This window comes from Phyllobates terribilis, unplaced genomic scaffold (assembly GCF_046119375.1).
Source record: "Phyllobates terribilis strain yellow unplaced genomic scaffold, ASM4611937v1 Scaffold_4__5_contigs__length_816908805, whole genome shotgun sequence".
Classification (NCBI taxonomy): domain Eukaryota; kingdom Metazoa; phylum Chordata; class Amphibia; order Anura; family Dendrobatidae; genus Phyllobates; species Phyllobates terribilis.
The window spans coordinates 545,596,511-545,610,125 of record NW_027362764.1 but is presented as its reverse complement, the minus strand read 5'-3'; the positions used below and the strand labels follow the sequence as shown (position 1 = coordinate 545,610,125).

The 13,615-nt window shown below is 37.6% G+C and overlaps 1 protein-coding gene across 1 annotated transcript in view; it reads left to right on the top strand.

Annotated features, from left to right (window-relative positions):
* Positions 1–13,615, top strand: part of DOK6 (docking protein 6) — a 746,130-nt gene that overhangs the window by 372,530 nt on the left and 359,985 nt on the right. The window contains 1 exon segment of the mRNA XM_073676947.1: positions 7,903–8,022. Coding sequence (XP_073533048.1) covers positions 7,903–8,022 — 120 coding nt within the window.

The window sequence follows — 13,615 nt, the reverse complement described above, 5'->3', positions numbered from 1 at the left end:
CTCTGGGGTCTCTTTAGGCATAACATAACATAATAAAAATCTGTATACTCACCTCTCTGTTCACTTCTTCGGCCCCTCCGCTCCTCACCATTACTCATCTATCACCCATCTGGTCCTTGCTGCATCTTCTGATCGTCACTGCTCAAATCGCCAGTTCTGATAGTGTCTGTGAGAATTCTGTGCAAGCTTGGGAAAGGTCATGCCATCATGAAGTTGATGTTGTATTTGGGTATGCACAGAACAGGCCTAGTGTGCGAGACCCAGGAATTTCCATGTTTGTGACGGCAATCAGAAGATATGACAAGAACAGTAAGGAGCGGAGGATCTGGAGAAGTGAGCGGTAAGGTGAGTTTTTTTTTTTATTTTGATGGCCGTTCATGGTTCATAAAGATGGCTGCCGGCGGCCTCCATTTAGCTGAATCCACGTGAAATTGAATTCTAAAAAAAAATCTGCATTTGGGCAAATGCAAATTTTTGTAAAATTTTAGTAGAATTCAAATCCACTTGAAAATATTTGCTAATTTCTAGTCATTTGGATTTGTTAACATTAACCCCTTATAAGGAATGTGTCATCAAAAATATTTAAATCAGTTTTTAGTCTTACATGTCTTTAAAAAAAAATTGACAATGCTGTTTTTTCACATCTTGATGTTTGTTAAAATAAAATTAGGCCTATACTTCCTGTCTTTTCGAGAAGAGTTTACAATAGTTTTCCAAATTAGTAATCAATATTTTATTTCTAACTGACACATAGTACTAAAGATGCAGAATTCTCCATTAGCATCCATTGTATGTTTTAAACTTTCTTCATGAAAGAATAAAGAAAATAAATGAGACTTATTGAAATTGCCCTGAAATAGTATTTTACCTTGAGCTTCTATATACTGGAGAAAGGCCTATATGACATCTATTAAAGTTAGATTACACTTTACTTTACTCTCACATCAAGGAGCAAAATAGTAGCTAATTGTCTCTTTTTGACACTGCAAGTCTATACTTGAAAAGGTCCACAAAAGGTGAATTAACACGAGTTAATTAAGTATTTCCTGCAACTTTGACAATGCATATTTGTCATGTATAAATAATGACCAATGATTCTGTATAGTCTTCCCTATTGGAAAATAAGATGCTAAAATCTTGTAAATCCTGTAACCTGACAGAAACAAGGGGCCGAGATTCAGAACACATTCCTTTGATGATTTAAGATGAATAAACACTGTATAAGCTAAGTTAGTGGTTTACCCACACTAGCCCATCAAATTTGAAAAAATAAACATTTTCCTACATAGTCCAATAGATTATAATCCAAGCCCAGACTTCACCACAAGACAATTACTGAATATGGGAATACCTTATTAATATCATTTGATTACTGTTTCATTATTATGATCAAAGTAAGACATTGCTAAGATCTCACTTAAGTGTCCATTCAACACATACACCAGGACATTGAATGGATGCCTCTAACTGATGCTTTACAGCAGCATGCGCCACCATAGGATCATTGTAGAAAAAGTTTATGTTTGATACTTACTTTTTTGAATTGATACCATTTTTAAGAATGGTAAAGAGGTAAATAGACCAGTAGCCTGTATAAATGTATAGTAGATTGTATAAATGTATCATTTTTTTATGAGATTTTTAAGAGATAAATAAATACCACTATATGGTATTCGTTGGAGGCACCACTTACTCTGTGCATGTTAGAATATATGTTATAATACTCCTAAAAGCAATATGAAAATAGCTTTAACATACTAAAAAACAAGCTAAATAAAAAATTGAGCTGAGTTTTTACAAATACCATTAGACAATTATTGTTTAACAATATCCAACTTAAAAAAAAATCTAAAATATATGTACATATGTTTGGCAATTTCATGCAATATCATGATTTTTTTAATCGTCTATCTGCATTACTTTCATTTTTCCATTCCCATTGTGTAGAAGTAAATCAAAAGAGACCCACAAATTTATTGTCACATTACCTATAAAATTCTATTACTGTAGAATTTTTTTTGTATCTTCATGGCTGGTAAAATTCATTGAATCATAGAATCATAGAATGTTAGAGTTGGAAGGATTGGTCTAACCCCCTGCTCAATGCAGGATTCACTAATCATCTCAGATAGATGTCTGTCCAGCCTGTGTTTGAAGACTTCCATTGAAGGAGAACTCACCACCTCTTGTGGCAGCCTGTTCCACTCATTTATCACCCTCACTGTCAAAAAGTTTTTTCTAATATCTAATCTGTATCTTCTCCCTTTCAGTTTCATCCCATTGCTTCTAGTTTTACTTTGTGAAAATAAAAATCAAGCTGATCCCTCTGCAGTGTGGCAGTCCTTGAGATATTTGTAGACAGCTATTAAATCTCCTTTCAGTCTTTTCTTTTGCAAGCTAAACATCCCAAGCTGAACATCCCAAATCCTCTAACCATTCCTCATAGGACTTTGCATTTCTCCCTGTTAAAAAAACATTCTGTTAATTGCTGCCCGCAGTTCCATTTTGTTAAGATGTTTTTGAATCCTTTCTCTAGTATTAGCAATCCCTCCTAGCTTTATGTCATCAGCAAATTGAATCAGTTTACCCTCAATTCCTTCATCTAAATCATTTCTAAAGATGTTGAACAACACAGGGCTCAAGGCAGAGCCTTGTGTACCCCACTTGAGACATTCTTCCAACTGGATGTGCAACCATTTATGACTACTCTTTGGGTATGATCACTAAGCCAGTTAAAAATCCACATTACAGTGTCTTTGTCCATTCCATAGTCGGTCATTTTTTCAATAAGGATGGTATGAAATACTTTGTCAAATGCTTTGTGGAAGTCAAAATATACTATATCTACCGCATTTCCCTGATCCACCCAGTCAGTGATTCTGTCATAAAAGGAAATTAAGTTAGTCTGACATGACTTATTAGTTACAAACCCATGCTAGCTCTGGTTAATCATTTAATTCTCATTAAGGTACTTACATACAAGTTGTTTAATAATTTATTCAAATATCTCTCCTGGTATAGAAGTAAGGCTCACAGGCCTATAGTTCCCTGGGCCATCTTCTTCCCCTTTTTGAAGATAGGGAAAACTTTTGCTCTTCTCCAATATTCCGGGACTTCTCCTGTTCTCCAAGAATTTTTAGATTATGGAGAGTGGTTCAATAATTTCCTCTACTATCTCCTTCAGTACTCGAGGATGTAATTAATCTGGACCTTGAGAATTTAATTCATATATGTTAGCTAAGTATTCCCTCACTATCTCTCAGTTTATAAATATTGTGGATTCTTCTATTTCTTCAATAGTACAGTGAAGATCAGTCGATGTTACATTTACTTTTTGAGAGAAAACAGATGTAAAATAGGAATTTAAAAGGGTTGGTCTCCTCAGCATCATTTTTTATCACTTTACCATTTTCATCCTGTAAAATTCCTGCAGCATCTTTGACTTTTTTTTACTTTTGACATACCCCTACAATCCGTTATTATTGCTTTTGGCATCTCTTGCAAGCCTTAATTCATTATCAGCTTTAGCAAGTCTGATACGTGTCCTACAGGTTCTGCAGACAGCATTATGTTCTTCTTTAGATATGCCTTCTCTTTCCATTTGATAAACATTTCTTTCTTCCTTTTTAGCATGTGTTCAAGTTCTGTGTTCATCCATCCTGGTTTCCTCAAATGCTTCCTATTCGTCCCTCTTTTAGAGATTGTTAACGATTGTGCTTTGAGAATCTAATTTTTCAAAATTTCCCAGCCTTCCTGGACATTTCTGCTCTTAACGACATCCAGCCATTGGATCCCTCCTATCCTCTTTCTGAGTCCCTTAAATTCTGACTTTCTGAAGTCCAACCTTAAAGTCTGACTCTTCACAGGTCTTCCTCCTCTAGTTATCCAAAATTCTATGGTAGCATGATCGCTGCCTCCTAGGTTCCCAGCCACCCTTACCTACTCAACCATTTCCTCCCTTTATATGAGGATTAGATCCAAGGTAGCAGATCACCTTTTTCTATCTGCTAGCTTTTGGAAGATAAAGTCAGCAAGAGAGGATAAGAATTTGCTGGACCTATCACTTTTGCCTGAGAGAGATTCTCAACAAATGTCTGGATAGTTGATCTCCCATGATCAATATGTCATTTTTTTTTGATAACTTGGCCATCTGATGCATAAAGAGTTCTTCCATATCTTCAGCTTGCCCTGGTGGCCTAAAGTAAACACCTACAATTGTGTCCTTTTCGTTGTTCGCTCCTTGTATTCTTACCCAGTTTCCACAGAACTCCCAGTCTCTGAAGCTTCAATCTCTGTGGAGATATACACTTTTCTAAAATACAATGCAACACCTCCTCCCCATTTATTAAGTCTGTTTCTTGCAAATAAGTTGTATCCTTCTAGCCTTGTATTTCAATCATGTCTATGGTCCAACCAAGTTTCAGTGATGCCAATGACATCATATTTCTTTTCCTGTGTTAGTACCTCCAATTCTCCATGTTTGTTGCCCATGCTCTATGTATTTGTATAGAAACATCTTAATTTCTCTTTCTCCAATATTGTTATTAATCTGATTTTTTGTCTTTGTTCTTCCTTTCCACTTCTAATAGCAGAGCTCTCAATAGCACTGAATCCGTCGCTGAGAGGTGGGTGGGACTATGGGTGTGTGGAGCAGTTTATATTCATTTGCTTTGATAGCGAGCAACTGGCTCCTGCAGCAGCTGGGCAATCACATGTGCCCGCTATTAAAGAGAATGAATATTCACTACTCCCCACACCCATAATCCCTCCCACCTCTATGCATGGAAACTGGCACCGGGAGGTGGATGGGACTATGGGAGTGGAGAGAAGTGAATATTTATTCTCTTTAATAGCGAGCAAAGGTAATCGCCCAGCCGCTGCAGGAGATGGCGGCTGCGACTAACAGTGTACCCGCTAATAAAGATTTTAAGGCTGTGAAAATTTGAAACTAAAATTTGGTTAGGTTCATTAAGAAAGTTTAGAAGCATATTAAACATTATACTGTTGTCTAAATATATGCTAAACCCCAAAACAACAGAGACAGTGTGCTAGAAAAAAAAACTATTATCACTGATAAGATTGTGGTTTCCTCTTGCTATAGTTTATATTTTGGAAGGCATGAACAGTCAGCCTTTGTTCTCAGAAAAAATGTTGCTGGAGGAGATGGACAACATGATTCTAATACAAATCTGTGTTGCTTGTTAGGGACACTATCCATGGTAGTAGCACTCTGCAAACCTCTGGGTGAAAATCAGGCATGGGGGGGCAAAGAGCACTGGCTATTTCACACAAAACCTGTGAACCATAAAGGGGTGACAAGAAGTTGAGGTCATAATTAAAAGAGGTTGTTGGCATTGGCGACTCACCGTGCAGGCAGTGCATGAGAATTCATGATGCATGAGGCTTCATTTTAATGTCACTGTCATATTCTCTTTTTTGGATCCCTCATATGGAACAATATCAGTGGGGGAAAAAGTGTCTGTGTTTCATTTTTTTTATTTTAGAACCACAAATAAAATAAATTTAAAAATTGTAAAAAATTTGCTCCCCATATTTTAAGAAATATTTTTGTATGCTGGACTCATTGATTTAGATTAACAGTGACATTTTTAATTATTATTTTTCTTTTTTACCTGATATTTTTTGTTTATGTATTTATTTATTTTACTCACATATATAGCACCATTAATTCCACAGCGCTTCACAGACAATATCGGCACTGTCCCCATTTAAGCTCACAATCTAAATTCCCTATCAGTATGTCTGTGGGAGGAAACCGGAGAACCCGGAAGAAATCCATGCAAACACGGGGAGAACATACAACTACTTGCAGATGTCATCCTTGGTGGGATTCAAACCCAGGACCCTGGCGCTGCAAGGCTGCAGTGCTAACCACTGAGCCACCATGCTGCCCATGTATTCATTTATTTTTCATTTATTTTACACATTGTGCCACCTCATAAGGGCATGAAAGACCTTTGGGAGAGCATTTTAATATTTCAGTAGTTTTATTTTCATCTTATTTCCCTTGTAACTGGGTCTAGTATTTTGTGTCCAGTTACAGGGGAAATTTAGACTGCTGATTGCATAGCAGAGCTGTTTGGATCTCCTATGATCAAATGACCACTGTTTATTTAGTAGAAATCTATGCTTTCTAGTGCATAATACACAGCACTTGTTTAGCTCTGTGTATATAGTAATAGTAAAAGCACAGATGATAATAAACCATCTGTGCCTTCTATAAGGGGACTGTAGTTGTCATTGACAGCCTGATTACTGCTCTTACAACTGCTTGATAGTTACTATGCAGTGACATTTTAAAACGTTGCTGCAGAGCAGCAGTCGGACCACCTGGACATTTAAAGTCTATGTGAATCCAATCTTGGGGACCATCAAAAGATCTATCTGAAAATGTAAAGCAATAATCCTTTAATAGATTAAAAATGTAATAAAATGCTATTAAAAGTTAATTTAAAAAAGTCTCCAAAACATAATTACTTACTATAAAATAATTTTTGTGCATTTTATTATAGCTATTCCCAGAACTGCATTTACCTAAATAATTAATGTAAGAGATAATTCAGTTCAAAATAGAAACTGTATTAAAATGGTGAAAATTGCTTTTGTCAATAATTTGCACCTCAAAAATGTGATATTAATTGCAAATTATTTTATTAATATCCACACTGTGACAGAGTGTTAACATTTATCCCAGCTCAGATAGGGGTCCTTAAGGACATGTGCACACAATGTGGTTTAGATTTCGGTGTGCATGCTGAATTTTTGAAGCAGAAGACTTTTATATATTTTCCAGTTATTTTGATGCATTTTAGTACTGCAATTCATAGCAAATATTCGCTGTGAATAAAATTTTGGGGGGAAAATTTGTCACAGCTGGTGAAATCAAAGTTCAAATGATCTGTCCAACTCTAGACAAAAAGACGAGTCCAGGAGGAAAGCCCCTGCCCACTCAGCAGTACCGACTGATCTATTTCTATAAAATTACATAGGGAGGCACCTTTGAATGTAGTTGAGTCTCAGGAAGTAACCAAGGACTTGCTTTTTGAATTAGTCCCTTTATATTTGGCCTAGCTTTAAACTATGTTTTTCTCTGAAAAAAAAAACAGTATTTCAAAATAAAACATGCATGTTTGTAGTGCAGGAGCCGGTTAGTGCTGCATGGCAGGTTCCCTTTAAACTGCTTTCCAGATCACTGATAAAGTATTGTCAGCAGTTTTGTAGGGTCAAAACTGCTGACAGACTCCCTTTAAGGCCCAAACTGGCTAGCTTATTAAGGGAATAATGCCGATGCAGGCAAAGCATTAATGGTACTTAGAGCTACCAGGCATTTCTTTGAAAATCCAGAGTTTTGTTCATGCCCTTTTAACAATCATAACTCAAAGCTTGATAATAGTTAAACTCCTTTATGCAAACTGTGTTCTTCTTTGAAAAGGGCAATGTGTTTGCCATTTGACATTTACATTTATTTTTATGCTTTTTAATGTTGTGCATCGAAATTATACTTAGTATAAGTTATAATACCATCATCTCTGAATTGTTTACTTTGGTATTTATATTTCTTTTAAAAACCATTGTCAGGAACATTTACCACCAATCGAATTAGCATTCCAATGTGCTATAAAAGCTGAAAAAAATAATGCAAAGTTATAAAGCCAATAATTTGTCTTGCTTTTTTAACATTGCAATGTTAACATCAGGCTGTGTTGGTACATGAAATTAAACTGGCCATTTCCAATCACTGTTGTTAAATACTTAATAGTAATATGCACCTGTGGTTCCTGTAAAAATCTGCCCTACTGTTCATACTAAGCATATACCGAACCTTATGAACCATGCATTATGTAAAATTTTATACATATTCCCTTTAACATTTCTCTTTAGAACTGGAAGCAGAGGAATGGTGCAAGTCTCTATGTATGGAGTGTTTAGGAACAAGACTTAATGATATAAGCCTCGGTGAACCAGACCTATTAGCTGCTGGGGTGCAAAGGGAACAAAATGGTGAGTATCATTGCTTTATATCATGATATAATACAGGAGCGTAACACTCCTAAACTTTGCAACCATAAAGACCTTAATTTTGTAAAAATATGGATTCATTGTAGAAAATATAGGTGAAAAATCTCACCTATTATAAGAATGAATGAGTGCTTTAACATGACTATTTACACCTACATTTTTTGCCAGTTGTTGATACAGAGTCATCTACTGGGTCAGACATCACACTGATTGGGTTGAAACAGCTTGTGTTACCCTCTTACAAAAAATAAAGATGTTTGCCACCAGAATTTTACTATGTTCTGTCAAAAGCTGTTATACATTTTTGTCTTTAGCCTTGGGTGATCCTGATGAATTAGAGAATTTTTCGGTTACCCAAGTTGATTTTATATCATGCAAGTGCCTTCATTATGTTGATTTCTACCTGATCCACTTCTAGGTATGAAAGAATAATAATTATTTTCTACAGTTAGAAATGCTTGTAATGTCTAATGTGCATAAAAATATGCTTTGATAATGCAATTTTCTGACCCATCAGGCATGGTGCTGCAACTGAATTTTGATAGATATGTGGCAATTTAGGAATGCCGCACAGATAATTGATTTAGTGGAAACAACACTCAACTCCCAGTCAGTTGGGCTCAACAGAATGACACTGATAGAGATGCCACTCATTAGCATCAAGATTTGTTATGTGTCCTTGGAAGAGTTACTTATGACTCAGCTGGGTCAAGGAGCAGTGTAGCTCTGGCATTACTATGCACACCTACACTCATAGTAACGTAAGTTCATAAAAAAATACTATTTCCTGCCAATAGAGGTTAGACACTCACGGACAGCCTAATAGAAGTAGAAAGTGCCTGCATCATAGATATCTATGAATAGGATTATTACCATTCAACATTTATGGTGTGCTACCCCAAAGTGGAGCAAAGCAAGAAGCTCCAGCCCATACTGGCATCTCATAGACTGTCTAGGTGAAGGAGACCAATCTACCAGCAAGAGAGAATACTGCTCTTACTGAGAGAATGTGAGGACTTCTTTCACAGTTGGAAGCTTTGAAGCTTATTCCTGTAAGTGAAGGGTGCTTTTTCCAAATAGGCAAAGATTTGAAGCCACAAGGAGAAATTTAGGCACAGTAAAGGGAAACAAATAGGGTTATTCCTTAATTGGAGAATAGCAATACACCAGATGTAGTCTGTATGCTGGTTGCTGTTTCAAACAGTGAGGGTAAAAGAGTGCTGGGCTAGAATAAAAGTGACACTGAGCAAGAGCCAGAGGAGCTGCTTAAAGAAGTTGTCCACTACTTTATATGAACCCCCAATGTATCCCCCCGGGGCCCAGAAGTGTTTTTGTAAATACCTTGCGGTACCTTTTCTGCCTCTGAGCGGTGCTATCGCTGGCAGCTGAGAGGCATCACGTGACTCGCCACTGATGTCACGTTAAGTGTGGCGTGACATCAGTGACGCACTCCCCGCTGTGGATGCTGGGCTGTGGGCGGGGTTACCCCGTGCGTCACACCCAGCATCCACTGGGCATTTTCCCATTGAATGAGGAGAGGGAGAGTGCGCAGTGGATGCCGGGTGTGATGCGTGGGGTATCCACTCCCACAATTGTACTTCATGTTAGTGGTAACATTTGTTTGATATGACTTGCATTTATTTGTGAAAAAAAATTGAAATTTAGCAAAAATTAGAAAATTTCACATTTTTCAAACTTTTAATTTATATGCCCTTAACCCTAGAACGCATACCTGGGGCCTCGCAGGCCTGCTAGGTTACTTGTTTTCTATTTTATGCAAGATTACTTTAGTTAGAATTTTGAAACTCTAAGTATTCCTCAGGTATATAGTTGTTAGTAATTTCCAGTTGTTCATATATTTTTATGTTATAGGCATTTCGGTAAAACAACTCTTTTTGGGACTACCCCATATCCACATACCTGGGGCCTTTTAGGTCTGTACTTGGTTTACATGTGATCTTCAGTCTTTTTGTCTGTACTGTTACTTAGAAGGAAAACATATCGCTTCAGGAAGAAAAAAAACATGGAAAAATATAATAAAAGAGGAACTCTATGGTTATATTGCCCTTACTCTTCTGGCAGGGTGTACAAAATTGTACGATGTTCCAATCAGAGAATTATTTCTGAACCCTTTTTCAGATCCACACTACAAAGCTACAATGTCAGTCAATAGATTTGAGAATATTCGGAGAAGCCTTCGTTTTGATGATAAGAGAACTCGTCCTGTGAGGTTGGAAACAGATAAATTAGCCCCTATTAGCTAAATCTGGAATCTTTTCATCAAAAACTGTACAAAGCTTTACCATCCTAATGACAATGTGACAGTGGATGAGCAACTTCTTGCCTTTAGGGGACGTTGCAAATTCATTCAGTACATGCCCAGTAAACCTGCCAAGTATGGCAAAAAATTTTTCGGGATGTGTGATTCTGCAAGCTATTATCGCATGAATGGTCTGATTTACTGTGGCAAAGAAGCTGATGCTCCAGTCCAGAAAGTCCTATGTTCTGACATAGTAAAAAAACTTGCAGTACTAATTTTCAATTCTGGAAAAAATATAACAATGGACAACTACTTTACCAATCTGGAACTGGGCAAATTTTTGCTTCAGAAAAAAACTCACACTTGTTGGTACTATGGGGCCAAACCGCCGCGAAATTCCTCCAATCATGAAGCACAATCCCAAGCGACCACTTTATGAGAGTGTCTTTGGTTTCTGCAATCAAGAGACAATGGTATCTTATAAAGCAAAGAAATAAAAATCCGTGATATTACTGAGTACAATGCATCATGATGGAAGTATTGACACCGATGACAGGAAACAGAAACCTGAAATCATACTGCATTATAATAAAACAAAAGGAGGTGTGGACGAGATGGATGAAATGATTAGAGAGTATTCGTGGAAGAGGCAGACAAAATGTTGGCCTGTAGTCATTTTTTATAATATCCTTGATGTGTCAGCCCTCAATAGCTATATTGTTTATAGTGAAACTCATCCAGAATTCCATGCCAACAGGAAGGACAAGAGACGTCTATTCTTGATGGAACTTTGCTATGAACTTTTGATGCCTACCATGATGGAGCGAAGCAACACGAAATGCTTGCCAAGGCAAATTACGAAAGCTATGATCCGATGTGGTATACATTTTAAGGAACATCCAGAGCCAAGAGGAAAAAAAAAGAATGTGCTGTTATATTTGTCCAGCAAAGAAGGAAAGGAAATCTGAGCGATTCTGTACTACTTGTGGACAAAATGTCTGCAAGGAACATTCTTCCGAAAAAGTATGTGAAAATTGTTGAGGTAATCATTAACTTTGAAAAGGAAAGTTTTTGAAAAAGAAATATTCCTGCACCATGTTTACTACAACTTTTATATAAAAAACTTTTAGACAAAAAAATCGTTATATATATATATAATTATATAGAATGCATATATTGGGCGTTTTAAGCCGGTGTAATTACTTTTTTTTGTTTTATGCACATAATTATAATGTTTTGAAATATTCACATCTCAAATAAACTTTGAAAAGTATTTCTATTTGAGTTACTCCATGTTATTTGCACACAGGCCTAAAAGGCCCCAGGTATGGGAAAGTGTAGATTTCTATGGTTGCGCGTTCTAGGGTTAAACCAGAGATAGAGATAGATCACACAAAGTAGTTCATAAATAACATTTCCCACATGCCTACTTTACATCTACTTTACAGTTGACCAGCGATTTCTCATATTTCCAGCAAAATTTACAAAACCATTTTTTTTAGGGACCACATCACATTTGAAGTGACTTTGGGAGGGCCTATATGACAGAAAATACACAAAAGTGACACCATTCTAAAAATTGCACCCTTCAAGGTGCTCAAAACTACATTCAAGAAATGTATTAACCCTTCGGGTGCTTCAGAGGAACTGAGGCAATGTGGAAGGAAAAAATTAACATTTAACTTTTTTTCATAAAAATTTAACTTGAGACTCAATTTTTTTTATTTTCACAAGGTTAACAAGAGAATATGGACCACAAAATTTGTTGTGCAATTTCTCCTGAGCATGCCTATGCCCCATATGTGGGGAAAACTACTGTTTTAGCACATGGCAGGGCTCTGAAGGGAAAGAGCACTGTTTGACTTTTTGAGCGCAAAATGGGAATCGAGAGCGGACGCCATGTTGGGTTTGGAGAGCATCTGATGTACCTAAACAGTGGAAAACACCATTTTGGAAACTACACTCCTCAAGGATTTTATCCAGGGGTATAGTGAGCATTTTGAATCCACATGTACGACAGAGAATTTGATAACATTAGATCGTCATATTGAATACGTTGTAATTAGTATTGAGCGCAAGTGCTCGCTACTTTAGTTTGCATTGGGTGCTCAGGTATGCACTAAGTATTGCGAGTGCTTGAGTGACATGCTCAAGTCCCCGTCCTGCATGTTTCGCGGCTGTTAGACACCCAAAAAAAAACAAACGGGGATTGCCCATGTATTGCAGGCAATCCCTGCATATTTTTTTGACCGTCTAACAGCCACAAAACAAGTTGGTCGGGAACTCTAACATGTCACTTGAGGACCCGCGATACTCGATGCATACCTGAGTACCTGATGTGAACTCGAGTAGTGAGCACATGTGCTCAACTCTAGTCATCATATCTAGAGATGAGTGAGTTTTTTAATGTTCCGGTTCATCGACTAAACCTGAACATCAAAAAAATGTTCATGTTCGGGCACACAATCCCAAACACAAACCCGAAGGGGGCCCCGAAAATCCTTGGTTTTTCACTCTTTCATCTGCGTGACAGCATGGGATACAGGGGCTGTGATCAGAGGTAAGATTGCTACCACCGATCACAGCACTGCGGGATCATGCTGTCAGGTGTCAGCATGATCCCACAGCTATGACAGTGACCCGTGGAAAAAGCTTAAAGCGGGTCATAGGCGCTGGCTGATGGACTACTACCCCCATCATCTGGTGCCTTCTGTCACTGTACACAAGCAGTGCACCACTGCAAGCACCACTGATGGGAGGAGTAATCTTTCATCAGCGGCGCTTGCACAGTGAAAGTAAAAAAAAAGTTAAAATATATAAATAATTATTTAAATTGAAATAATAAGTGCATTATAGTCACCTACACCTTGTCCCCAAAGCCCTCGTCCCCTGTAAAAAAATTAAATAAAAAAACACCATATACTCACATTAACACCTAATCCCCGAAGCTAATGTCACCTGTAATAAAAAAAAAAAAATAAACCACCATAATCCTCACCTGTCCACCGCAGTCCATATAATATCGAGTGCCCCACGTCGATGTCATTGATAGTACAGCCACATCCGAAATGTGACCTTGCTATCCGGCAGCTGGTGATACACTGACTGGAGCGCGATCGCTCCCACAGTGTATTGCGATGAGCTGCCAGCACTGAGGTCACTGGAGTTCATCAGCTGAAGATCAGCTGAGAGCTCCGGTGCCCTCACTTACGGCACCGGTGCTGCATGAGAATTTTCCCACGCAACACTAATGCCGTAAGTGAGATCACCGGAGCTCTCAGTTGATCTTCAGCTGTTTGAACTCCAGTGACCTCA